General features: G+C 48.0%; 1 protein-coding gene across 7 annotated transcripts in view; it reads right to left on the bottom strand.

Annotated features, from left to right (window-relative positions):
* ltbp1 (latent transforming growth factor beta binding protein 1) overlaps nucleotides 1-26,636 on the bottom strand; it is a 424,359-nt gene that overhangs the window by 183,585 nt on the left and 214,138 nt on the right. For 5 of the 7 annotated variants that reach the window (XM_038814844.1, XM_038814856.1, XM_038814847.1 and 2 more), the window contains 2 exons: nucleotides 25,595-25,759; nucleotides 11,869-12,087 (listed from right to left, as the gene is read on the bottom strand). In XM_038814844.1, coding sequence (XP_038670772.1) covers nucleotides 11,869-12,087; nucleotides 25,595-25,759 — 384 coding nt within the window. The remainder of the gene's footprint in view (nucleotides 1-11,868; nucleotides 12,088-25,594; nucleotides 25,760-26,636) is intronic. The other 2 variants (XM_038814865.1, XM_038814875.1) reach the window with 1 other exon arrangement.

Here is a 26,636-nt window from a genome sequence, read left to right as displayed (position 1 = left end):
ATACGTGGGTTTGAGTAGGGTGATCATGGCTCGGCACAACATTGAGGGCTGAAGGGCCTGTTCTGTGCTGTACTGTTCTAGTCCAGTAATGAGGGAGCACTGCACTGTCTTTCAAATGAGATGTTAAATCAATGTTCTTTCTATTTGGATGTTAAGGATCCCATGGCACTATTTTGAAGAGAGGCCAGGTTGGGGGGGGCATCAATATTCCCATCTCAAGAAGCGTCCATCAACCACTTTTGTTCAGCCCTTCAGCCAAATTTCTATTCAAAGGGGCTGGTTTAGCACACTGGGCTAAATCACTGGCTTTTAAAGCAGACCAAGCAAGCCAGCAGCACGGTTCAATTCCCGTACCAGCCTCCCCGAACAGGCACCGGAATGTGGCGACTAGCGGCTTTTCACGGTAACTTCACTGAAGCCTACTTGTGACAATAAACGATTTTCATTTCATTTCAACTGCTGTATTTCGTTCACTGCACCTCGTGTTTCACAGCAGGTCCCTGTGCAACACGCGCGTTTTGAAAATTCACACATGCAGCATTTTGGGTCGGGCGAGAAGATCTCACAATCCTGTTCAGCATTTGAGCAGGAGAATTCTTTCTCGGGATGTCCAGCCCAATATTTATCCCTCAACCAACATAACGAAAATAATGGAATATCTGATTATTTTCCCAATGTTGGTTGTGGGAGCTTGCTGGCTTGCATACTCTCCTACATTCCAACAGGGACCACTCTTCAAAAAATACTTTGCTGGCTGTCAAGAGCTTTGGAGTATCATGAGGTTTTAAAGGGCACTATACAAATCTAAGTCTGTCTCTATCGACACACCCAGTTAGCTCCTCAAAGAAATTTGTCGGACATGATTGGCCTTTTCACAAATTTGTGGCTAATGGGTGGCTCAGGTAACTTGCCAGGCGGTGACACAGTGATATTGTCACTGGACTAGTAATCCCGAGCCCCTAGTAATGCTCTTGGGACCCAGGTTCAAATCCCACCAGAGCAGATGGTGAAATTTGAATTCAATAAAATTCTGGGATTAAAAGTCTAATAATGACAATAAAACCATTGGTATTTTCTTTAATTTTTCCACTTAAGGGGAAATTTAGCGTGGCCACTTCACCTACCCTGCACATTTTTGGGTTGTGGGGATGAGACCCATGCAGACACGGGGGGCGAAATTCTCCGCCCCCACGACGGGTGGGAGAATAGCGGGAGGGCCTTCCCGACATTTTTGCCGCCCTCCCGCTATTCTCCCACCCCCCCGCCGAAGTCCCGACCCGAATCGCTGCCGCCGTTTTTTTACGGCCGGCAGCGATTCTCAGCTGTTAGATGGGCCGAAGTCCCAGCCCTTTCCGCCGTTTTCACGAACGGCAAACACACCTGGTCTTGCCGTTCGTAAAAACGGCGTCACTAACTCGCTTTTTATAACCATGGCACCGATTGGCACGGCAGTACCACGGCCGTGCCAAGGGTGCCATGGGCCCGCGATCGGTGGGCACCGATCGCGGGCAGCGGGCCCGATGCCCGCGCACTACTTGTCCTTCCGCCGCCCCGCAGTATCCATTCGCGGGGCGGCTGAGGGGCAACCCGGCCCGCGCATGCGCGGGTTTCGCGCAAAAACGCGATGACGTCACCCGCGCATGCGCGGGTTGGAGTCTTCCAAACTGCGCATGCGCGGCTGACGTCATATGACGCGTCAGCCGGCGCTAACTCCGGTAAGCGGGCTTAACGATTTTCGTTAAGCCCGTCTTGCCGGAGCCTACGGCGTCGGGCTGCTAGCCCCGACCGGGGACCAGAATCGGTCCCCCGTCGGGAAGGGGCGCGCTGCCGTATAACCCGCCCGGGTTTTACGGCAGCTTTACGATTTCTCCCGTTTTGGGAGAATCTCGCCCGGGGAGAATGGGGAAACTCCACGCGGACAGTGGCCTGGGGCCGGGATCGAACCCGAGTCCTCGGCGCCGTGAGGCAGCAGCGTGCCGCCCAATGGAACCATCATTGATTGTTGTAAAAACCCCATCTGGTTCTCTACTGCCCTTTAGAGAAGGAAATTTGCCGTCCTTATCCCGTCTGGCATACATATAATTCCAGGCCCACGTCAATGTTGTTGATTCTTAACTGCCCTCGGAAATGGCCCTTCAGGCCGCTCTGTTCAAGGGCAACTAGGGATGGGCAATAAATACTGGCCCAGCCAGCGAACCAACATCCCATGAATGAATAGAAAAAAACAGTTACTACGGCTACCCATTGACATTAGAGAGGTAAGGAACAAGGACAATCAGTAAATTGGACAACTACTCAACTCAGACAACCATAACCGAAAGTGTGGTCGACAAAGCGTACTGACTATCACACATCCAGATCAGGGGTATGCAATGTTAACTTGCGCCATTAATCATGTACAGGTACTATATTCATTTATGTATAGTGAAATTCATTATGTGACAAGAGCAGCTTGTTTATGTTTTTCCCTCTGCCCTCCATGAATAACAGTTCAAAGGGGCAAATACACCACTGTTGCTATGGTGTAACGAGGCCCTAGGTTGGATCCCCAATAGGGTGCAAACACAGTTTAGATGATCTACCACCCCATCTATTTTTGAACAGCCCACTGGATAGTCTGAAGAAGGAATATGTGCACAATATATACAAGTTTACATAGCGCTCTCTCAGCGGAGGGTTCAGGGCACGGTCATGCTGCATGAGGATAAAGAAAACAGCATGTTGGATAATCTCTGGTGCCTGCACGAGAGGCAAGGTTGGATTGGAAAAACAGGCGGAGGCAAGAGGTGCGCTAAGTTCAAGGTGCTGCTTACTCTCCTCACCTCCATCATCACTCATTGTCTAGGTTCACAGATGTGGCAAGCCCTAAACAACATAACGGGCTACAAAGCGAAGCCGAGCAGTATCTCTGGCAGCAGCGCACCCCTCCCCAATGAACTCAATGCATTCTATGCCTCTGTTCGAGCAGGAAACCAACGATCCGCTGCTGAGGACCCCAGCAGCCCATAACTCACCCATACCCACCATCACAGCTTCCAAAGTCAGATCGGCTTTCCTGAAACTGAACCCTTGGAAGGCGACGGGTCCGGATGGGATCCCTGGTCGTGCACTCAGAGCCTGCGCGAACCAGCTGGCAGATGTGTTCATGGACATCTTTAACCTGTCCTTACTCCGCTCCGAGGTCCCCACCTGCTTCAAGAAGACCACCATCATACCGGTGCCAAAGAAGAACCAGGCAACGTGCCTCAATGACCACCGTCCGGTGGTCCTGATTTCAGTCGTAATGAAGTGCTTCGAGAGGTTGGTCATGAAGCACATCACCTTCATACTCCCAGAAAGCCTTGATCCACAGCAATTCGCATAGCGCTGCAACCAGTCCACAGCAGACGCCATCTCCCTGGCCCTGCACTCATCCCTAGAGAATCTCGACAACAAGGACTCCTACATCAGACTCCTATTTATTGACTACAGCTCCGCCTTCAACACCATAATCCCAGCCAAGCTCATCTCAAAGCTTCAAAACCTAGGACTTGGCTCCCCACTCTGCAACTGGATCCTCCCACAGACCACAATCAGTAAAAATAAACAACACCTCCCCCACAATAGTCCTCAATACCGGGGCCCCGCAAGGCTGCATACTTAGCCCCCTACTATACTCCCTGTACAGACACAACTGCGTGGCAAATTTGGTTCCAACTCCATCTACAAGTTTGCTGACGATACGACCTTAGCGGGCCGGATCTCGAATAACGACGAGTCCGAATACAGGAGGGAGATAGAGAACCTAGTGGAGTGGTGCAGCGACAACAATCTCTCCCTCAATGCCAGAAAATCTAAAGAGCTGGTCATTGGCTTCAGAAAGCAAAGTGGATCAGGTACAAGAAGGTGGAGGGAGCATCGGTCTGGACCCCGATATGCAACAACCACAGGTTTGTCCCAGGTAGGATGGATGGTGGGTTCCAGAGCTGGCAGAGGGCAGGCGTCAGAAGGATGGGGGCTCTATTCATAGACGGAAGCTTTCCCAGTTTGAAGGCACTAGAGGACAAATTTAATCTGCCGCCAGGAAATGCCTTTAAATATTTGCAAGTACAAGCCTTCCTGAAAAAACAGGTGGTGGCCTTCCCAACGCTGCCATCACTGAGGATACAGGACAGGGTGGTCTCCGGCCCCTGTGTGAGGGAGGGGAAGGTGTCGGATATATACCAGGAACTACAGGAGGTGGAGGAAACCCCGGTGGAGGAGCTCAAGGGCAAGTGGGAGGAGGAGATAGGTGAGGAGTTGGAAGTGGGTCTGTGGCTGAGGTCCTGGGCAGGGTTAATTCCTCCTCATCATGTGCCAGGCTCAGTCTAATTCAATTTCAGGTGGTCCACCGGACACATGATGGCAGCGAGAATGAGCACGTTTTTTGGGGTAGATGACAGTTGTATGAGGTGCAAACTATGTCTACATGTTTTGGGCATGCCCGGAGCTTAGAGAGTTCTGGCAAGGGTTCATGAGGTCAATGTCCAAGGTGCTTAACACACGGGTGGTGCCGAGTCCAGAGATAGCGATCTTTGGAGTGTCAGAAGACCCAGGAGTTCAGGGGGTGAAAGAGGCCGACGTCTTGGCCTTTGCCCCCCTAGCAGCCCGGAGACGGATTTTATTAATGTGGCAGGACTCGAACCCCCGAGTGTCGAGGCTTGGGTTACCGACATGGCTGGGTTTCTCAGCTTCGAAAAAATAAAGTTTGCCTGAAGAGGGTCTACGCTAGGGTTCTCTCGGAGGTGGCAGCCAATCGTCGACTTTCTCAGGGAAAATTAAAATGTCAGCAGCAGCAGCAATCCTGGGGGGGGGGTGGTGAGTGCTTCATTGGGATGGTGTGGGAAGACTGAGTCGCGTGGGGTAATGTCTATTCAATTGTTATTGTATATTCTCTTTTTACACTATGTTAATGTTCACTCTATTTTGGTTTGTTATTCTTGTTACTACTGTTTTATTATGAAAATTTCTGCAAAACCTTAATAAAAATACTTTCTAAAAAAAAAACTTCAGAGAGTCGTAAACACAGCCCAGTCCATCACACAAACCTGCCTCCCATCCATTGACTCCATCTACACCTCCTGCTGCCTGGGGAAAGCGGGCAGCATAATCAAAGACCCCTCCCACCCGGCTTACTCACTCTTCCAAGCACGAACAAGCACGAACAGACTCCAAAACAGCTTCTTCCCCACTGTTACCAGATTCCTAAATGACCCTCTTATGGATTGACCGCATTCACACTACACCTGCCTGCTGACTGTTCCCTTTTCGCAGTTTGAGTAAAAAAGTGAGTTTCGTGCCGAAAGGGGTTGGCGTTTTTCAAATTGGAACCCAGACAAGGAGGTAAACATCATGCAAAATCTGAATGTGCACCCGAGTGATGGAAAGATAGCTGGTGTCAGCCACCAGAGACCATGCAGACTGCCACAGTGCAAACCTTTCAAACACTTAACACTTCCAGTAAAGTCCGCTCTGTGGGGTGCTTGGCAAAAGGGACCTTTTCCTTTAAATAGCAGGTATTTTGTGCTGGTCACTATGAACTAGGCTGTGTGCCCTTGCATGTATTAATCAATCAATTGTCTCGGAATACGGATATAGACTTAAAGTTGTCCACTTGGTGTCTCTAATCCCACCCACGCTGTCGCCTGACCCCTTGTGACCTCCATCAGAGCACCCCCCCCCCCCCTGTTTTAAGATTAAAAACTACAGCCTCTTCCCACAGCTGAAACACTCCAGCCAGGCATCATCCCAGTGAATCACCTCTGCACCCTTTCTCATGCAGTCACATCCTTCCTATAGTGTGGTGACCAGTACTCCCTGTGGCGTTATGTACAGCTCCATGATCATCTCCCTACACTTGTAGTCTATGGCTTGGCTAATAAAGGCAAGTATCCCACATGCTGTCACAGTATTGCATTTAAAAGCAGGTATTCATCTCCCATCACATGGGATTGCAACCACCTTGTATCTTGCCTTTGAATGCAGTGACGTGTCTCTGGGCACTTCATTAAGGGGCAGAGGATGTAAGAGGAGATCGAGCCGGAACCAGGAAGCAAAGTGGACAAAGATGCATTGAGAGGCAGGCGTTGAGAAACCTAAGGAATGGAGAGCTCTGATTGTTGACCGCTCCCATCCCAGCAGTGCAGCCAACATGTGTTGGGAGAGGGAGTCGGGAGGTGAATGAGAAACGTACAGAAATCCTAAGGAGGCGGCGAGGTGTGCATTAGCTGGATGCGGTTACCAGCAGTGGCAGAAGGTTACGCAGCATGAGTTAACATGTTAGTTAAAGGTAAGGAGGCAGGGAGGAGGTTACAAAGGTAGGACGATGCTGTTATCCAGCAGTGGTAAAAGGTTAGGCGGCATGAGTTAACACATGAGTTAAAGGCAGGCTCAGGCACAGAATGTTTCAATCAAAGAATAACTAAAATCTTGCTAATGAGCTACTGCAGGGAAGGTTCATCTTTGAACCCAATCTCATTGAAATGCCAACCATTTTATAAAGAAAAAAAGTTGCTGAAATTGCCTTTGTATGATAAGAATCTCGGCAATTATGAATGTAATAGCGCAGTAAGACCTGATGCAAATTCCTCTGCCTAGGATTTGAATATAGACATTGATATATTGAAAGTACATGGCCGTTGTTAGTACAGCAGAGAATAAAATTTGAAACAAATGTGTTGAGTATTCATTGGGTCTACGTTCAGTGCCGCACTGCACCAGTAGCCATCCTAATCTGTCCACCCATTGGAGCATTCAACCCATTTTTCAGAAAGCAACAGGGCAAGCAAGCAGACCAAAGGATAAAGCAAGCAGACCAAAGGATAAAGCAAGCAGACCAAAGGATAAAGCAAGCAGACCAAAGGATAAAGCAAGCAGACCAAAGGATAAAGCAAGCAGACCAAAGGATAATGGATTTATAGTGGGTTACTCGGAATGTGTGCACCAATGTCATTGTTTGCTTTTATCTGGACAGAATAGCTGATAATTAACAATATCATTCATTTCCTTTTTTATAAATTTAGAGTGCCCGATTCATTTTTTCCAATTAAGGGGCAATTTAGCATGGCCAATCCACCTACCCTGCATATCTTTGGGTTGTGCAGACACGGGGAGAATGTGCAAACTCCGCACGGACAGTGACCCAGAGCGGGGATCGAACCTGGGACGTCGGCGCCATGAGGAGGCAGTGCCAACCACTATGCCACCGTGCTGCACCAACAATATCATTAATTGAAGGTAGAAAATGACCAGACCTATCTTCCAGTCCTGTGGTGGTCCAGCCAGCTGTGTGATGACCAAACGTAAATATCTTTGTTTTGAGTTTGCTGGGACGTTGCCTACAAACTGGACAAGGCACTCGCTGAATGTCGGGAAAGGCCATGGCCTATCTATGGCATAACCAAGTCCATAAACCGGGCAGCCCCTCAACTCCAAGAGGCAACAAGCCCATTGACCCACGGCAGGATCTTCTGGTATTGCTACTGTCTATGGGGGTTCCAATTTGCATGCAACACCCCCCCGCAAATCCCAACCCCCCACGCCGGCTGTTATCTTAAATCATAGAATTTACAGTGCAGAAGGAGGCCATTCGGCCCATCAAGTCTGCACCGGCTCTTGGAAAGAGCACCCTACCCAAGGTCAACACCTCCACCCTATCCCAATAACCCAGTAACCCCACCCAACACTAAGGGCAATTTTGGACACTAAGGGTAATTTAGCATGGCCAATCCACCTAACCTGCACATCTTTGGACTGTGGGAGGAAACCGGAGCACCCGGAGGAAACCCACGCACACACGGGGAGGATGTGCAGACTCCGCACAGACAGTGACCTGAGCCGAAATCGAACCTGGGACCCTGGAGCTGTGAAGCCATTGTGCTATCCACAATGCTACCGTACTGCCCTCTTGAATTGAAAAGCCAAAACTCCCAATTTACTCTCTATACAGGAAAACACAGAGAACAAGCATCAAGTGAAGATCTAGAAGATACATATTATACACTATTATTGCTGGGGTCAAAACATTGCTTGTTTGGATTTTGTTTTCTTTATTGTCACGGGTACGGTGAAAAGTATTTTTCTGCAAGCAGCTCAACAGATCATTAAGTACATGAAAAGAAAAGGAAATAAAAGAAATGTATAATAGGGCAACACAATGTAACTACATAACACCGGCATCGGTGACCTGTTGTGTATTATTGAAGCTGTTTCACAATTTTTTTTAAATGATCTGAAAACCATGGAGCTAGTGTACCTAGGACCGAACAGGGGAACTGTTTATTACCGCAGACCCTAACAAGAGTCGGGGCCGTAGCAAAGGAGTTTCCACCCTGGAACACGAACATGGTTCATTGTTTCCTGGCAAACGTGCAAGTAAAGCTACCTTCTGGAGATATCCTGCATCTGTGTCCATTTACCTAAAACTACGAAATGGCAGACAAAGCAATCTTACAGGAATGTGTTAACACCAGCAGAGGAAATTAGACTGGAAGCAGGAGAGCGAGACTGCTCCCCTGCTCAGAATGGTCTTTGAAAATGTCATGTCCATACAATTTGACCTTAAGGATTCAGGTTTCTTTTACACGGCGTTCCATTATTAGTTATACTCAAGTCAGCTGCTCGGAATTTAGAAATCTCACATTACTCACCAATTCTTCGCTCCTACCGAGTGAGAAAACTAATAGAGTACAGATTGGTGGCGAGACAGGACTAACTATGCTGGAATTTATTTTATAGCACGGGCTACCCGCTGCAAGATAGGTGGGGCGGAATTCTCCCATTTTGAGACAAAGTGCCCTGGCGGGGTGGGAATGGGGAGTGTTTCCCGCTGTGGTGGCTGATGGGAAAACATCCCCAAATCTTCCAGCCCCAGCCCAATTAATTATGCACCTGGGTGTTTCACTGTATTCAGTGGCGGAGCAGGTCTGGGTGGCACGCCGTCCGCCATCGTGTCCGGGTGTCATATTAAAAAGGCACTGACCCATTATTGAAGAAAGAAGGGCGAGCTGCCTGAAAATGGAGATGGATCTTCGGGAGCACTCGGAGATCAGAAGATGGACCAAAAGGTGGATCCCCAGGAACATTCTGAGGATGGAAGTTGGACCCACTCAAGGACACCGAATCTGGAAGGTCTACCTACGGATGCTCCCCACACCCACTGCTCTGGTGTTCCGGGGTTGCGGGCGGCCTCCATCCTGAACTCCGGAGGTATTGTTCAGATGAGTCCGGACATCTGCATGTCACCTTGTTCCAAACAGCTTCGGGCCGGCATTGTGGAGAATCTGGCATGAGGGAGTGCTGGGCCTTCATCTGCATCCCAATGTCGGAATGACCGGCTGGGTCACTGTCTGTGCGGAGTCTGCACGTCCTCCCCGTGTGTGCGTGGGTTTCCTCCGGGTGCTCCGGTTTCCTCCCACAGTCCAAAGATGTGCGGGTTAGGTGGATTGGCCATGCTAGATTGCCCGTAGTGTCCTAAAAAGTAAGGTTATGGGGGGGGTTGTTGGGTTACGGGTATAGGGTGGATACGTGGGTTTGAGTAGGGTGATCATTGCTCGGCACAACATCGAGGGCCGAAGGGCCTGTTCTGTGCTGTACTGTTCTATGTTCTGTGTCGGCCTCTCACAGGTTTTCCAACCATCATGGTGGGACCCAGCGGAAGATTCCCAATGTCAATTCGCGCCAGCGTGAAACCGATTTCTGGCCCTCCCGCCATATTCTCACACTTGTGCCTGCCATCGAACATGCCAACGGGGGAATTGGGAGAATTCTCCCCTATATAAGGCGGGTTCAGAGAAAGTCTAATTGAATGTATGTATTTTCCAGAACATTATGTCTGCGTTATCTTTTTTTACTAAGCATCCGTCTTCCCAGTATACGTATGTATTTGGGTTAATTTCCTCTCTTCTGATAAGGTTTCCTTTTTTCGATTGAAGGCTGTTGCTTAGATTTACCCTCATCATCAGTAATAAACATGGTGTAGGCAATGCCATAATGAAGAGACCACTCTGCCTGGAAGGAATGAAAGCAGTTAAAAAGATCTGGGCTAACTTACTGGAGATCAGCTAGTTAACTGGACATGTCAGATCAGAAAGCTCCTTCCCACAACAGATAAGGCAGCTAAGACGCTGAGAAGCAGGACTGCTGAAAATTGATAGAATTCATTCTCCCATTTAATTCATTGTGTGCAGTTTTCTGCAGTGACACAGCTTGTTTTGCTGGTCAGCTCTTTAACGCAGTATTGCTCAGCCCACCCATTGCTCTGTGAATGGGCCCCATCACTGAAAGGCCTTCCAACTTTTAAACGCTTGTCCTCTCATTGCTAACCTCTGAAACGCATTGCCTGCAAAGAAACATTTATGCTAAGAATTACACTGACAACTGAACTTTAAGATTATCAGCCGAGCTGATGTAAGTGGTCATCCACTTACATGTGCTAGGAGCTGTGTATATTAATACACAGGGCCCTGTCCTTAGCAGACAGAAAGTACATGTGCACACATTGCGCCCTTTTCATCTGAACAAAATAGGTGACAGCCATTTCCTGGATCATGAATGAACCAATCAGGTCAACCTGCCTGGCTTGAATTTAAACAAACCTTGGCAGAGAACTGTCAGCTATCAGTTTGCTAGTGCATTATCCATGGCAATGTCTCTACACCAATTGCCAAACAATTAACATTCTCTTCTCACTCAGTATAAATTGTTATTCCCTTTACATTCTCTCGCAAATTGTCCTGAGGAGTGCAAGACAAAAAGCTTCGACTACATGTATCTTTTTTCAGCAATATTAAAGAAACTTGCATTTTCATGTCCTCAGGACATCCCAGAGTACCACATAACCAATGAGGTAGATTTGAGGTGTGAAACAAATACAGAAAGTGCCGGAAAACCTCAGCAGGTCTAGCGGCATCTGTGGAGAGAAAAACAAGAGTTAACGTTTCGACTTTTTTAACTCTGTTTCTCTCTCCATAGATGCTGCCAGACATGCCGAGTTTTCTGCTTTTATTTCAGGTTGATAGCATCTGCAATATACTGAATTTATTATATTTGAAGTGGCTCCACTATTGTAAAACAGAGAAACACTGCAACCTAAACAGGCTCAACACAGGCCCAGCGAGATCCAGTGAACAGGAATGAGATAAATCGCCAGTTAATTTGTTCTTCGTGATGTCTGGGTTAATATTGTCCGGAAAATGGGGAAGAAATCCCTTGCATTTCCTCTTCAACTAGTGCCATGGGATATTTTACAATCAACTGAGCGAGCAGACATAGTCTCAACTGACTCTCTCCTCCAAGCCACACATAATATTTGATTGTTTCTTCAACAATAGTATTCCATGTAAAATGGTAATTTTTCATCATTAGCTTTTCTTAACATTGTGCTACACTAGGGAATGTGCCCCCTTTCTGGAGAGGCAGTTTATCTTTATGTAGAAACATAGAAGAGGAGGCCATTCAACCCCTCTAGTCTGTTCTGCCATTCAATGATATAATGGCTGACCTGTGACCTAATTACAGAGTTGAGGCCTTCACCCCATATTCCTCAACACCTTTTGATGAACAAAAAATTAATCAATCTGAAATTAAGAATCAAATACCATTTGCGATAAAGTTCCAAACTTCTTCCGCCCTTTGTTTTAGAATTTTCCTAACTCCACTCCTTATAGGGCCTCGTACAAAACTTTAGGCCTGGCTCTATTTTTTATTTTATGTCCCCCAGTCTTAGAATTCCCAACCAGCAAAAATAGTTTCTCTCTATCCAAACTATCAGCTCCCTTTGCTACCTTGAAAGCATTGGTTAAATCACCCCTCATCCATGTCTATGGTTTGCTTATAAATTGAGCACCTTACCTTCTGGTATTAACACCTCAGGCTGTGGCGTTTGGGTAGATGAGAAGGCCTCTAAGGGCTGTTGCTCTAGTGGTATCTTTGCTGGAGTAGGTATAGGATCAGAGTGCTTAATCTCAGGGTTATAGAATTTAACATCAGACCCAGGCTTGACGGTCACCTTCTTGAATGTCTGAGTAACATGGTAGCCCATTCCACCAGGGCAAATTTGCTTGAAGGCAGCTGTTTTGGACAACACAAAGAAGAATTTAGCACCAATTAAATGTTTCTGTCTTATAAATTTATGCATCTTCAACGCTGCCTGATCATTGTTTCCAAAAGAAAAAAAAATCAGGAAATAGTTCTTTAAAACCTCGCGAGTTGGAATTTTCATTGGTACACATTCAAAAGATTGAGAAGATTAAGATTTTTTCCCCAAATTGTAGCAAAGCAAAAAGTGGCACAAAAAAAAAGTCTCAGACCTCCTCAAATTGTATCAACGACTTGCTTCCATTGATCAGGATTTGTTGGATTTTGGCTGAATACTCTCAGTAGACAGGTTGATGGTCTTGTGGCGCACTAGGTAGCGTCCCTGCCTCTGAATCAGAAGATCTGGGTTTGTGTCCCACCCCAGGACGCGATGGCCAAGGAAGGTGATTCATAACCTGACCAAACAGCTTGAGTATCAGCCTGCAAGTCCTTCCAACATGCACCAATGCCAGGTTGTGAGAGATTCCCCCTCAGCCATGGTGATGGAAAGTTGGCGTCTTTGCCATCACTACCCATAGCTCCAGATTACAACGTTCCTGTTTCCACAGTAACTCTCACTTCCTCAGTGAACTGTTCCACCACCACCACTGCCAGACAGGAGTTGACGTCACCCATTAACTGTGGCGGGAGGGTGCTGACAACGTGTTGGAATAGTTTTCACGACATGACTTTTTGGGGGCTTAATTACTACATGTTTTTGAAAGAAAGAGAGACAACGGAAGAATTTTGGCTCAGATATGTGGGAGCCGAAATGGAGACGGTCTGGTGGAAGAATTTTGCGACACCGCTTAGCGTGCGGGTTTGCTGGCACCATCTCACCCCTGAGCCATTTTCAGAGAGACTGAATCAGGGGTTGAATGGCTACCTGCTCCGAAGCGACGGGAAGTTTATTAAAGTACCTCAAAGGTCTATTGACGCCAAGGGCCAGAGGTCGACTGGACCTTTCCAGTCAACCTGCAGAACCCCCCCCCAATCGCTGCATTAGGAGCATGTCAACTACATGGGTGCAACCTTCCTAAAACAGAACCCAGTCCCCCAGGCTGCCTTTCAGAACTGGTCACCGACCTGGTCATAGGGGCTTTCCTTTCAGAATGGTGGTCTCGCATTTGTGGCCATGTTTTGATTCAAGGTGTCACAAGATGGAGGCACCCTTTCTCTCTCCATTACCTGCAGCTGCAGGCTGCCGTTCCTTTCATGTTTGGGGGGCCTCCGATTGGACTTCCAGAGCTCACTTAATTGGATGGCAAGCGTGTCCCCTGGCTGCTAATTGGTCAATCCAGGCAGAATCATGTCAGATGACTGCTCCTGACAAGGTGTGGGATTGGGACCCCCCCCCCATTTGATCCTAAAAACCTCAAAATCCTGCCCAATGTCTACCCTCGCTTATTTAGTTAACTGAATTTAAGTTTCCCAGCTGACGTGGTGGGATTTGCTCCTGTTTCCACATCATTAGGCACCAGTTCAGTAATATAACCATTCAGCTACCATACCCCATCAGTAATCTCTCAATAAATGCCTTCACAGCACACCTCTAAATGCTGCTTTTATTGCCATGACATTCCTCGCTGCACTGTTTAAATTCGATATTAAATGGCCGCCATCATGGACATGACATTATTAAAACACGTTTCTATACTGGCACACCAAAGCGGTCACCCTCCCAAATATAGAACATAGAACATTACAACGCAGTACGGGCCCTTCGGCCCTCGATGTTGCGCCGACCTGTGAAACCATCTGAAGCCTATCTGACCTACACTATTCCATTTTCATCCATATGTCTATCCAGTGACCACTTAAATGCCCTTAAAGTTGGCGAGTCTACTACTGTTGCAGGCAGGGCGTTCCACACCCCTACTACTCTCTGAGTAAAGAAACTGCCTCTGACATCTGTCCTATATCTACCACCCCTCAATTTAAAGCTATGTCCCCTCGTGTTGGTCATCACCATCCGAGGAAAAAGACTCTCACTGTCCACCCTATCTAACCCTCTGACTATCTTATATGTCTCTATTAAGTCACCTCTCAGCCTTCTCCTCTCTAACGAAAACAACCTCAAGTCCCTGAGCCTTTCCTCGTAAGACCTTCCCTCCATACCAGGCAACATCCTAGTAAATCTCCTCTGAACCCTTTCCAAAGCTTCCACATCCTTCCTATAATGTGGTGACCAGAACTGCACGCAGTACTCCAGGAGCGGCCGCACCAGAGTTATGTACAGCTGCAGCATGACCTTGTGGCTCCGAAACTCAAACCCCCTACTGATAAAGGCTAGCACACCATATGCCTTCTTAACAGCCCTACTAACCTGGGTGGCAACTTTCAGGGATTTATGTACCTGGATGCCGAGATCTCTCTGTTCATCTACGCTACCAAGAATCTTGCCATTAGCCCAGTACTCTGCATTCCTGTTACTCCTTCCAAAGTGAACCACCTCACACTTTTCCGCATTAAACTCCATCTGCCACCTCTCAGCCCAGCTCTGCAGCATATCTATGTCCCTCTGTACCCTATAACATCCTTCAGCACTATCCACAACTCCACCGACCTTCGTGTCATCTGCAAATTTACTAACCTATCCTTCTACACCCTCTTCTAGGTCATTTATAAAAATGACAAACAGCAGTGGCCCCAAAACAGATCCTTGCGGTACACCACTAGTAACTGAACTCCAGGATGAACATTTGCCATCAACCACCACCCTCTGTCTTCTTTCAGCTAGCCAATTACTGATCCAAACCGCTAAATCACCTTCAATCCCATACTTCCTTATTTTCTGCAATAGCCTACGGTGGGGAACCTTATCAAACGCCTTACTGAAATCCATTTACACCACATCAACCGCTTTACCCTCATCCACCTGTTTGGTCACCTTCTCAAAAAACTCAATAAGGTTTGTGAGGCATGACCTACCCTTCACAAAACCGTGTTGACTATCGCTAATCAGCTTGTTCTTTTCAAGATGATTATAAACCCTATCTCTTATAACCATTTCTAACATTTCACCCACAACCGAAGTAAGGCTCACAGGTCTATAATTACCAGGGTTGTCTCTACTCCCCTTCTTGAACAAGGGGACAACATTTGCTATCCTCCAGTCTTCCGGCACTATTCCTGTCGACAAAGACGACATAAAGATCAAGGACAAAGGCTCTGCAATCTCCTCCCTGGCTTCCCAGAGAATCCTAGGATAAATCCCATCTGGCCCAGGGGACTTATCTATTTTGACATTTTCCAAAATTGATAACACCTCCTCCTTTTGAACCTCAATTCCATCTAGCCTGGTCGACTGAACCTGAGTATTCTCCTTGACAACATTGTCTTTCTCTAGTGTAAACACTGATAAAAAATATCCATTTAACGCTTACCCTATCTCCTCTGATTCCCCACACAACTTTCCACTACTATCCTTGATTGGCCCTAATTTTACTCTAGTCATTCTTTTGTTCCTGATATACCTATAGAAAGCCTTAGGGTTTTCCTTGATCCTATCCGCCAACGACTTTTCGTGTCCTCTCCTCGCTCTTCTTAACTCTCCCTTTAGGTCCTTCCTGGCTAACTTGTAACTCTCAAGTGCCCTAACTGAGCCTTCATGTCTCATCCTAACATAAGCCTTCTTCTTCCTCTTGACAAGTGCTTCAACTTCCTTAGTAAACCACGGTTCCCTTGCTCGACAACTTCCTCCCTGCCTGACAGGTACATACTTATCAAGGACACGCAGTAGCTGTTCCTTGAAAAAGCTCCACATTTCGATTGTACCCATCCCCTGCAGTTTCCTTCCCCATCCTATACATCCTAAATCTTGCCGAATAGCATCATAATTGCCTTTCCCCCAGCTATAATTCTTGCCTTGCGGTATATACCTATCCCTGCCCATTGCTAAAGTAAACATAACCGAGTTGTGATCACTATCACCAAAGTGCTCACCTACATCTAAATCTAACACCTGGCCGGGTTCATTACCCAGTACCAAATCCAATGTGGCCTCGCCCCTTGTTGGCCTGTCTACATACTGTGTCAGAAAACCCTCCTGCACACACTGCACAAAAACTGACCCATCTATAGTACTCGAACTATAGTATTTCCAGTCAATATTTGGAAAGTTATAGTCCCCCATAACAACTACCCTGTTACTCTCGCTCCTGTCGAGAATCATCTTTGTAATCCTTTCCTCTACATCTCTGGAACTATTCGGAGGTCTATAGACAACTCCCAACAGGGTGACCTCTCCTCTCCTGTTCCTAACCTCGGCCCATACTACCTCAGTAGACGAGTCCTCAAACGTCCGTTCTACCGCCGTAATACTTTCCTTGATTAACAATGCCACACCCCCCCCCTCTTTTACCATCTTCTCTGTTCTTACAGAAACATCTAAATCCTGGAACCTGCAACAACCATTCCTCTCCCTGCTCTACCCATGTCTCCGAAATCGCCACAACATCGAGATCCCAGGTACCAACCCATGCTGCAAGCTCACCCACCTTATTCCGGATGCTCCTGGTGTTGAAGTAGACACACTTCAAACCAGCGTCTTGCTTGCTTGCTTGCTGGTGCCCTCTTTCGAACTTTTAACCCTATCCCTGACCTCACTACTCTCAACATCCTGTACACTGGGACTACAATTTAGGTTCCCATCCCCCTTATGGTCACCTACACGATGAATTTGACTGGTGAGAGAAGGGTCAGTGAGGCATGTGGGCCTTCCGAGGGGTCGAGCACGCGGTTGTAAACGGGGAGGGCGCAATTGCGAGCCCTCCGTCACCCTCACTTCGGTGTCGAGTGAATGTCATGTGTTTTCAGCAGGGCCGTGTGGAAATCAGGTGTTCTCACTCAGGAGGCCGAAGGCCTGATATGACTGAGCCCGCACCGTTAACAACAACCAGCACGTTGCCCCCCCCCCCCCCCCCCCCTCCCGGCTTCCCCGCCCGTCACCACGTCCGCGCGCACAACGCCCTCACATCCACGGAACTACAGAGTGGTTTGAGGCCCAGCCATGCCCATCCAATCTTCCCATGACAACAGGAAAATCCATGTTAAGAAGACCCCAGGAAGAAAAGAAAATGACAAGGGGCAGAATATTGACTGTGTCAGGTTCTGAGTGAAAACCAACATGTTTCTCTCCAGAAACACAGCCGTGTTTTCACTCCAGATCTTCTGACACTTCTGTCCAAAAGAAGGCCTGTTTAGTGCCTTCATTTTAGTGGGGGGCCTGGTTGAGTTCGTAAGCCCGGCTCCACAGAGATTGGGGTACCTTTTTTCAAAGTAAAGGCCCCCCCTCACCCCCCACTCCATGGACATCGGGACTCCCGGCAGGCATGGGGAACATCCCCAACCCTTGAGGACAGAGGGGAAACTCTTACCCCCAACAACGCTACCCCCTCCCCTTCCCCCAGCAACATACAATCATAGTTGGCATGGGGACATCACACTCCCTCCCCTTCATTGATAGCAACGGGGCATTATCTGCCCTGCCCAAGCATCATTGCCCCCACCCCCCCACACACACATAATGGGAGTCCCTCCCCTGGCAGTGCAAACAGCGCGGTACCAGGTCAGCATTGCCATTGTGCCAGGTGCTGCGCCAGGTTACTGCCCGGCCATGTCCCTCACCGCCGGGGACCAGTAGCGATTCTTGCCAGCCTGATGTGGGCAAAGCTGAGCTCAGAAACAAGGGCGTTATTGCTTTACCAATATTGAAATGTATTCAAAGTAATGGTCATCAGCGTCACCCCCTCTCTGGGCATGAACCAGAATCATGGCCAAAATCTCAATAACTGTGTTGCGTTTATTCCGAAATCTCACCAGTTGTTGAAATGACAATGGAACAATCAATACGGACAGTCCACTTATTCACCCGACCCCCATCCTGAATCCCATCCAAAGTTTCAAAGGAGAACATATTGTGCAAAGCGCTGCTACGATGCACAATTATGCACACTATTGTTAAAAATAGTCCAGAGATTTATGCAGTTATGTATACAAAATACAATTTATTATGCCAGATCTTGCTGTAACAGATGGGTACAGTCATAACGTTCTGCAACATGACTGCCTGTCTGCCGCTTTCTGTTATTAACAGGAGGCAGACTCATGCGAAGGTTGGTGATGGGTGTCCCAATGCACCAATAAGTGAAGCCGCACAGCGTGTGATTACTTCCTGCACGTGTTGTTGGAGCCGTTTGCCTTAACCCGACATTGGTGCTGAAAATACAATATGATTCCGCACACCAGGTCAAAATAAATAACATGGACCAGCGGGAGTAGGTTTGCATTTTAATGATCAATCAGGAGCTGAACCGGACAAGGGGCTGAATGGCAAAGTGAGGTTGTCCACCCATTTGGCTCCGAGCTCAGGTAAAGCTCCCCATTGCCTGCTGGCCATTAAAGAGACCCAAGTGTAATAAGTACAGAAGGTTTCCGCCATGTTGCCAGTCGACGTGTTGCCACAGCACAAAACCAGCTTGTCGGTCAACAAGGATTGGAAGTCTGACTCAGAGTGGATAACCCAAAGATCCTGAGGGGTTTTAACAATGTGGATGTGGAGAGTGTTGCAGTATCATGGTTGCGCTGTAATTCACTGACTGACCACCAGGACTCTCACCATTATATAAGTGAATGTTAAAGTCAACTGACCTCTCAGACTGGCTGGAGGAAGGCAAAGAGAGAGGCTGCTTGTGCATGATTTTACTGTTTTTCCATCTGTTCTCTTGTATATAGTTCACCCACACTTATTGTTAATAGCTTTGACTACAAGTGTTCATGTAATAAATAAGGCCATCCGACAAGAGCATTACAGAGAGGATGTTTCCTCTTGTTTGAGAATCTAGAACTGGGGTCACTCTTTAAAAATAAGGAGTCGCTCATTTAAGGAGGAGATGAAGAGAATTGTTGTCTCTCAGAGGGGCGGGAGTCTCTGGAACTCTCTTCCTCAAAAAGCAGTGGAGGCAGAATCTTTGAATATTTTTTTAAGACAAAACTGGATAGATTCCCGATTAACATGGGGACGAAACGTTATCGGGGGCAAGTAGGAATGCCAGGTTGAAGTTACGATCAGATCAGCCGTGAGTTATTGAATGGCGAAGCAGGCTCGAGGGGCCGAGTGGCCCACTCCTGCTCCTCATCCGTGTGTTTGTAACTTATGTGACAAATGATAAAAATTCAGGCTGCTCCCATGAGTGGAGTACATTTCACTTGGACTGGCTACTCTGTACCTGACCTGGAGTGAATGGTGCCATAGTGGGGGCAAACAAAACAGTGGGACCCTGTTCTGTTTCCCCCACCTTTAAGAGGGAAAAATCAAAATCAAAATTAGAAAGAGAGAAAGAAGGAAAAATGCAACACAGCACCGCTCTAATTCCTGTAAGACCCTGATGGTGGTCTCCGTGACTAATCCTGTAGACATGTGTGTCACCATAGTGTTCTTCAGGCCCCTCTTGATAGGATCATTATCCACTGGAATTGGGGTAGGTTTAGTCATCGAGAAGCCGTCTGTCGATGTGATTTTCTTCCTTGATAAGGTTGGCAGCTTGAGGAATGAGTTATGAATGCACGATGGCAACGTCCAACACATCTGGCACTGAGCTGGAGGAACCTCGGCACGCCCTCACATCCAGTCAGCACAGTGATGGGGGCGGAGGGGGTGATCATGTTCTGTGAGAGCTCAGGAAAGCCCCACAGACAGCAGCACTGCCACCCTGAAGTCTGGGAAACCCTTCCACGGCTGCCTTGCTGCGATACCCTGGAGATGAATTTTCCAAACTCTCCCACAAAGTGGCACCAGTGAACCCAATGACTAACTGCAATCTGGCTGATAGTACAGAGGTCGCCCTAGGCAACCTTTGCAGTCAGAGGCTGCGCGAAGTGGGCAAAGTTATAGTCAGAGAGAGTAAGGCAGTGCAGACAGCTGAGTGAGTCATGCAGTGAGCTGCCTCTCTGGTGAAACGTGCCCTTCTTAAAACATCGCCTCAGTAAAGTCCCCACCTGATCGTGTTGCTGGCATTTTCCACCAAAAATGGAATAACATTTGCGGCTGCAACCTCCGGAAACACTTCTGGACTCTCCTTTGCTTCACCACTGGCTGCTCCATGGGTAATAACACACAAGGAATGGCGGACCTGCTCCCGAGGATGCTCGCTGTGGAATGCAGTGTGCAATGAATGTCAGCCAGAGAAGCTGAAGGACATTGGACATTACGGAAAAGACCAAAACACACCGTGGGAACACGAGGGAAGTGACTTTGCCCCATGCAAAGGTCCGACCCACGCAGGGTCAGCTACTGCCTGACCTTGCCTGCCACGTGGATTGGCCCCTCAGTGTCCAAAGGCGTGCAGGTTAGGTGGGTTTGCATGAATAGGGTGGTGCAGTGAGCCTAGGTAGGCTGCTCTTTCAGAGGGTCGGCGCAGGCTTGATGGGCTGAATGGCCTCCTTCTGCACTGCTGGGATTCTATGGAGGATCCCAAGGAATGGAAAGTGGTCCATGCTGTCCAAAGCCTCGTTGTGGATTTTCATAACTGGGGGACTGTGCTCTGCGGCGGGGAGAAGTTAGTAGAGGACATTTGCCTTATGAATGTTTGAATGACCCTCCAAAACAGCACTCTACATTGGCCCACTCCCCCGCCCTATCCCGGAAGCTCCACCTGACCTGCATATCTTTGGACTGTGGGAGGAAACCAGGGCACCCGGAGGAAGCCCACGCAGACACGGGAAGTATGTGCAAACTCCACTCCTAGAGTCACCCAAGGCCAGAATCGAACATGGGTCCTTGGCGCTGTGAGGCAGCAGTGCTAATTACTGTGCCACGTACTGTCAACAAGAGTAAATATCAACAGTGAGGTTCAGCACTGCCTTCAGAGTGCCAGCACAGCCTTCGGTCACTCGAAGGAAAGTGTCTGAAGACGAGGACCCCAGACCCAGGACCAAGCTCATGATCTACAGAGCAGCTAGTGATGCCCGCCCTCCTCTATGGCTCCGAGACGTGGACTATGTACAGCAAGCACCTCAACATTGCAAGCGAGCCCAGGAGGGCAGAGGAAATGCTTCAAGGAACACCCTTATGACCGCCTTACAAAAGTAGAACATTCTCATTAGCATTTGGAAATCCCTGGCCCAAGACCACTTGAAGCCGAGGAAAAGCATTTGGGAAGGTGCTGGACACCTCTAGTTTCATCGCTGAGAACAAGCTGAAGCCAAGCGTCGTCAGCGAAAGGGGCGCTTAGCAACCCAGGAACCCCACCCAACCTGCTCCTCTAAACTCATTGTGCCTCACCTGTGACAGAGATTGTGGGTCACGCATTGGACTCCTCAGTCACCTGAGAACTCCGGATTTTTTTAAAACGCATTTTATTCAAACTTGTATCAAAGTAGGTTACAGCAACTAAACACCCCGGAAACATTCTTCCCAACAATCAAGTATACAGTTTGTACAGATTTCTCTCCTTCCCCCCCCCCCCCCCCCCCCCCCCCCCCCCCGGCCCCTCCCCATCACCCACTCCCCCCACCCCCCTGCGATGAACAGCTCATCAAACACGGTCACAAACATCCCCCACCTTTTCTCAAACTCCCCTGCTGAGCCCCTTAACTCATACTTTATCTTCTCTAACCGCAGGAAGTCATACGGGTCGCCCAACCATGCTGCTACCCCCGGTGGCGATGCCGACCGCCACTCCAGCAAAATTCATCGCCGTGCAATCAGAGAGGCGAAGGCCAAGACATCGGCCTTCCTCCTCTCCATGAACTCCGGTTTCTCTGAAACCCCAAATATCGCCACCAAAGGGTCCGGGTCCACTCCCTCCTCCACTATCCTGGCGAAGACACTCCCGCCCAGAATCTTCCCAATTTTTCACATCTCCAAAACATGTGCGTATGATTCGTTGGCCCCGCCCACACCTCTCTCACACATCTGCTACCCCCTGAAAGAACCCACTCATTCTCGCCCGAGCCATATGCATCCTGTGCACCACCTTAAACTGTATCAGCCTCATCCTTGCACAAGAGGAGGTCCCGTTTACCTTTCGCAGTGCCTCACTCCATACTCCCCAATTGATCTCTTTCCCAACTCCACTTCCCATTTCTCCTTGATCTTCACCACCTGCTCGCCTCCCTGCTCCCCGAGAACTCAGTTTTAGTGCGGAAGCAAATCATTCCCAACTCCGAGGGACCACCTAAGAAGAAGGGTCAAGTGTGGAGAGTATCAAACTGGGAAGAAGGGTTGAGTGTGGAGAGTATCAAACTGGGAAGGGATGTAAATGACGAGACCCATCAGTTTTATTTTTTATTAATTCTAAGCTAACAAGGCAGATCTTTAAGGGAGGGTAGTGAGATGTCTGTCAAGGTCGGAAGACGGACCTGTTCTAGAACCAACAGGCTTTAGCCAATTGCATCATTTCGAGTGATATACGTAAGCCAGTGCCAACGTGATGATTGCCCAGATGCAAATTCTTAGGCTAAGCATTTTCATTGTGAGTTTGGGGGATTCCAACCAGAATCCATGAGTTTTACAACTCCATAATGCACTGTATAATTTACACACCCACAAATGTGCTGGGTTCCAGGGAACGAGTGAATTGTTCTTTCAGAGGATTGACAGGACATCTTGTGGTGCAGTGGATAGTGTCCCTACCGCTGGACCAGTGACTCCTGGTTCGAGTCCAACATGAGGACTTACTGGCCACAGAAGGAGCATTCATAATGTGGTTCAACGGGCTGATAATCAGCTCGGAAATCTCCCGCAACTTTGCCCACTATTCCCCAAAGGGAAAAGAGGGTGGATGTGAAGATAGGCGTAAAACAAAAAAGAGTTGACATGGACTTGAGGGACCGAACGGTCTCCTTCTGTATTGTAACCATCCTACGAGTATACCTACACTAAGCTGCATGGTCCACTTAAGGGCAAGGTGCTGAATATTCCTGCTGTGATTCCAGAACAGAACTCCAGGCTATTTCTGTGTCTCCCTCTTCTTTCTTCCAACTGAACTGCACAAGTATCCAAACTACAGATCATATGAGCTACCGCATCCAATGTCTGTGCCCAGTTGGCCATTAAACAAATATCTGCCCTCTTTCCATGGGGAAGAATGTTCAGGTTTAATGAATGCGGCAGAGTGGCATAATGATTAACACTGCTGCCTCACAGGGCCAGGGAGCCGAGTTCAATTCCAGCCTCAGATGACTGCCTGTGTGGAGTTTGCACTTTCTAATAATAATAATCTTTATTAGTGTCACAACTAGGCTTACATTAACACTGCAGTGAAGTTACTGTGAAAATCCGCTCGTCGCCATGTTCCAGCGCCTGTTTGGGTACACTGAGGGGGAATTCAGAATGTCCAAATTACTTAATAGCAAGTCTTTCGGGACTGTGGGAGGAAACAGGAGCACCCGGAGGAAACCCATGCAGACACAGGGAGAACGTGCAGACTCCGCACAGACAGTGACCCAAGCCAGGAATTGAAGATATAGTGCTAACGACTATGCTACCGTACTGCCCATGTCTGCATGGGTTGCCTCCGGGTGCTCCTGTTTACTCCAACAGTCCAAAGATGTGCAGGTTAGGTGGAGTTCTCGGGATAGGGCGGGGGAGTGGGCCTGGGTAGAGTGCTCTTTTGGGGAGTCGGTACAGACACGATGGGCCAAAAGGCCTCTTTCTGCAATGTGGGGATTCTATGAATCCAATGGACTGAAGCTGCGATCTGCAGCACAGTAGCACAATGGTTAGCACAGTTGTTTCATAGCTCCAGGGTCCCAGGTTCGATTCCCGGCTTGGGTCACTGTCTGTGCGGAGTCTGCACGTTCTCCCCGTGTGTGCGTGGGTTTCCTCCGGGTGCTCCGGTTTCCTCCCACAGTCCAAAGATGCGCAGGTCAGGTGGATTGGCCATGATAAATTCCCCTTAGTGTCCAAAATGGTTAGGAGGGGTTACTGGAATACTGGTAAAGGGGATAGGGTGGAGACGTGGGGCTTAAGTGGGGTGCTCTTTCCAAGGGTGGGTGCAGACTCGATGGGCTGAATGGCCTCCTTCTCACTGTAAATTCTATGATTCTATACAGAAAACCGAAGCATCACTGTAAGGAGGCTCCACGAAATATGAACAAAGTACAACAGCAAAGGCCACATTCAGTTTTCTTGGGGAACAGTACGTAAGGCGATGGATTATTAGATATGAGCCAATTACTTCCCTGAGCCCCGCAAGTAACTCTCTACAACCAGGAACCAAATAACAGAAACCAAGGACCTGAAATAGCCTGCAATACTTTTTGTCCCTGATCTAAAATATTAACAATACTGGTCTTGATTCTCAGTCCCTCACAATCCCAACAGAATTTCAGAAGAGGCTTATTTTTTAAAAAATTAACTGTCCAGCCAAATATGCAATTTGCAGCATGATGTGGCGCTGCAAAGAAGAATAACCATGTTAAAACCATCCATTTATTGAATGGCCAAAATAGTGAGATGTTTCACATGAACGCACTTTACCAAAATAACCTGGGGACTGCTGGCGATGAAACAAAAGCACATGCAGTTTCTCCGGAGGATGGGGAGAAAGTGAAGAGGGGGATAACGAGTTTTCTTCACATTTCTCTTCGTCACCCGGCCACGATTCATCGATGTTGCCGGTCAGCGCTGAACTGGATGATGTACCTGACAACCAGGTGAAACAGTGATCTCCAGGAGCAGCCCAGTTAAAATCCATTTGGCCCTCTTGGTTTAGGGACCACAGATTGAACAATAATGGCCAAAGTGGCTTCAAATGAGAAGCGTGTGTGGCCATCAAGAGAATGCTTTTATTCACGAGTGTGTTCTGTTAATCACGGGTGTTTGGAAGGAGCAGCCTCCTAAAACTGATTGCCTGCGCCAGAACACCGACGACCACACTCCGCAAAGTCAACGGCCCTTAATGGCACCGGAGTGTCTCCCAGCTGGAAGACTGGGAAGGGGTGGGGGTTGGGCTCCGTTATCTTAAAATGAATAAACCCAGGCCCCTCAGCTCTCTGCACACAACTGCCAGATAGTTCCACCCATTCCACTGTGTGCTCCACACCATGCAGAACCCCCTTTTAAAAACAGGGAGGATAGAAACAAAAAGAGTGTACCACTCAACGCCAACCAAAAGCTCCATTCCGAATTAGTCAATTCCAAAACGACACAAATTAGTAATCTCGCAGAGAAAGGCCGGTTGACGAGATATTCTTTCGAGATGACAGTGTAACTGCAGAACTAAGTGAAGTGTGTACTCTGGGTGGGCGGGGTGAATGTAATTTAACGGGGCAGGGAGGGGCAAAAAAACAACATGAAGGGGCTGTTTGGGGGGGGAATCAGCGTTTGCCATTCATACACTATGTAGCAACTATAGTCTAGCGATAGTTTGGCCTACTTTGTGTGCCACGGAATAACAAAAAGCATAACAGTAAAAAGCAGCCAGCAAAGGAGGACAAAAGAGCAGTCTCTGTGAAGCAAAAAAAAAAGTTATCCGCTGTTTTCTGCTGCCCTTACCTGTTCCCAGAATGGGACATTTCTCACAGTCTGTGCCCCACGCCTTGCCAACGCTGCAACAGCACATCTGCTTGCTGAGCTGCACAGACAGAGGGTGCATGCACTGCTTTCCTGCACTGACAAGTCGGTAGCAGGGCCCTTTCTCTTCAATTAAAAGATTTTCAGCTGCAGCAGAGAGAGAGAAATAAAAAAAAGGGAGGGAGGTTGCCAGAAATGATCGAAGAGATGAAAAAAAGAACCTGCCGAAATTCCATCACCGGCTAACAAGGACAGAACAGCAAACAAGCTTAAAAAAAGAATCAACATACATTAAGGCCCCACTGTGCATGGTGACACAGACACATTCGGAGCATCCTCTGTACCAGACTAAGAGCCCTGAGACTCGAAGCGGGCAGGTTTTACATTGGCAGCCATTTGACAAATACATAAAGTGTTAAGCCCCATGAAAGATAGCATGCTCCAAACAGAAATGTGTGAGTTATGAGTATCTTCGACATGCATCCGTGTTAGTACAGCGGGAGCTTTAGCATTCAGGAGCAGCGGACAATTGCTGTTGCTACTCAAAACAAAAAAAAACACTTATTTTGTTTAAAGAACAAATTACAACTACCTCCGAGGCCACATCACTGAAATGACTTTGGCATGCTTACAGATCAATCTAAATCATTCCGTTTTGCAGGCAACTGGGGCAATTTTCTTCTTCATTCCAATCTGAGTTTGGTTAGTTATAATTGTATTAGACAAACTACATGTGCAGGACATTTATGTTCTGTTAGATTGTCATTCTTTCCTGTCAACAGGCCCCTGTGGTGCCCGCCTAACATGGGACCAGTATGTGCAGTTTAGTCCTACTTTTTCCAAATACAATGGAAACCATTCCGCATTCTCAAGGAGTACCAAGCTCAGCCGACAGGAGAACCTCCACTTTGACCTTTTGCACGTGCCATTCCCACTGCATCCTCAAATGGCAGATGGCCAAATCCTGAAATGGGGGCAACCAAGCGGATGGGACCAGCCAAACACAACACTTCTTGCTGCGAAC

Source organism: Scyliorhinus canicula, chromosome 1 (assembly GCF_902713615.1).
Source record: "Scyliorhinus canicula chromosome 1, sScyCan1.1, whole genome shotgun sequence".
NCBI lineage: Eukaryota > Metazoa > Chordata > Chondrichthyes > Carcharhiniformes > Scyliorhinidae > Scyliorhinus > Scyliorhinus canicula.
The sequence above is the reverse complement of the archived record's forward strand: the minus strand, read 5'-3'. Positions and strand labels throughout refer to the sequence as shown.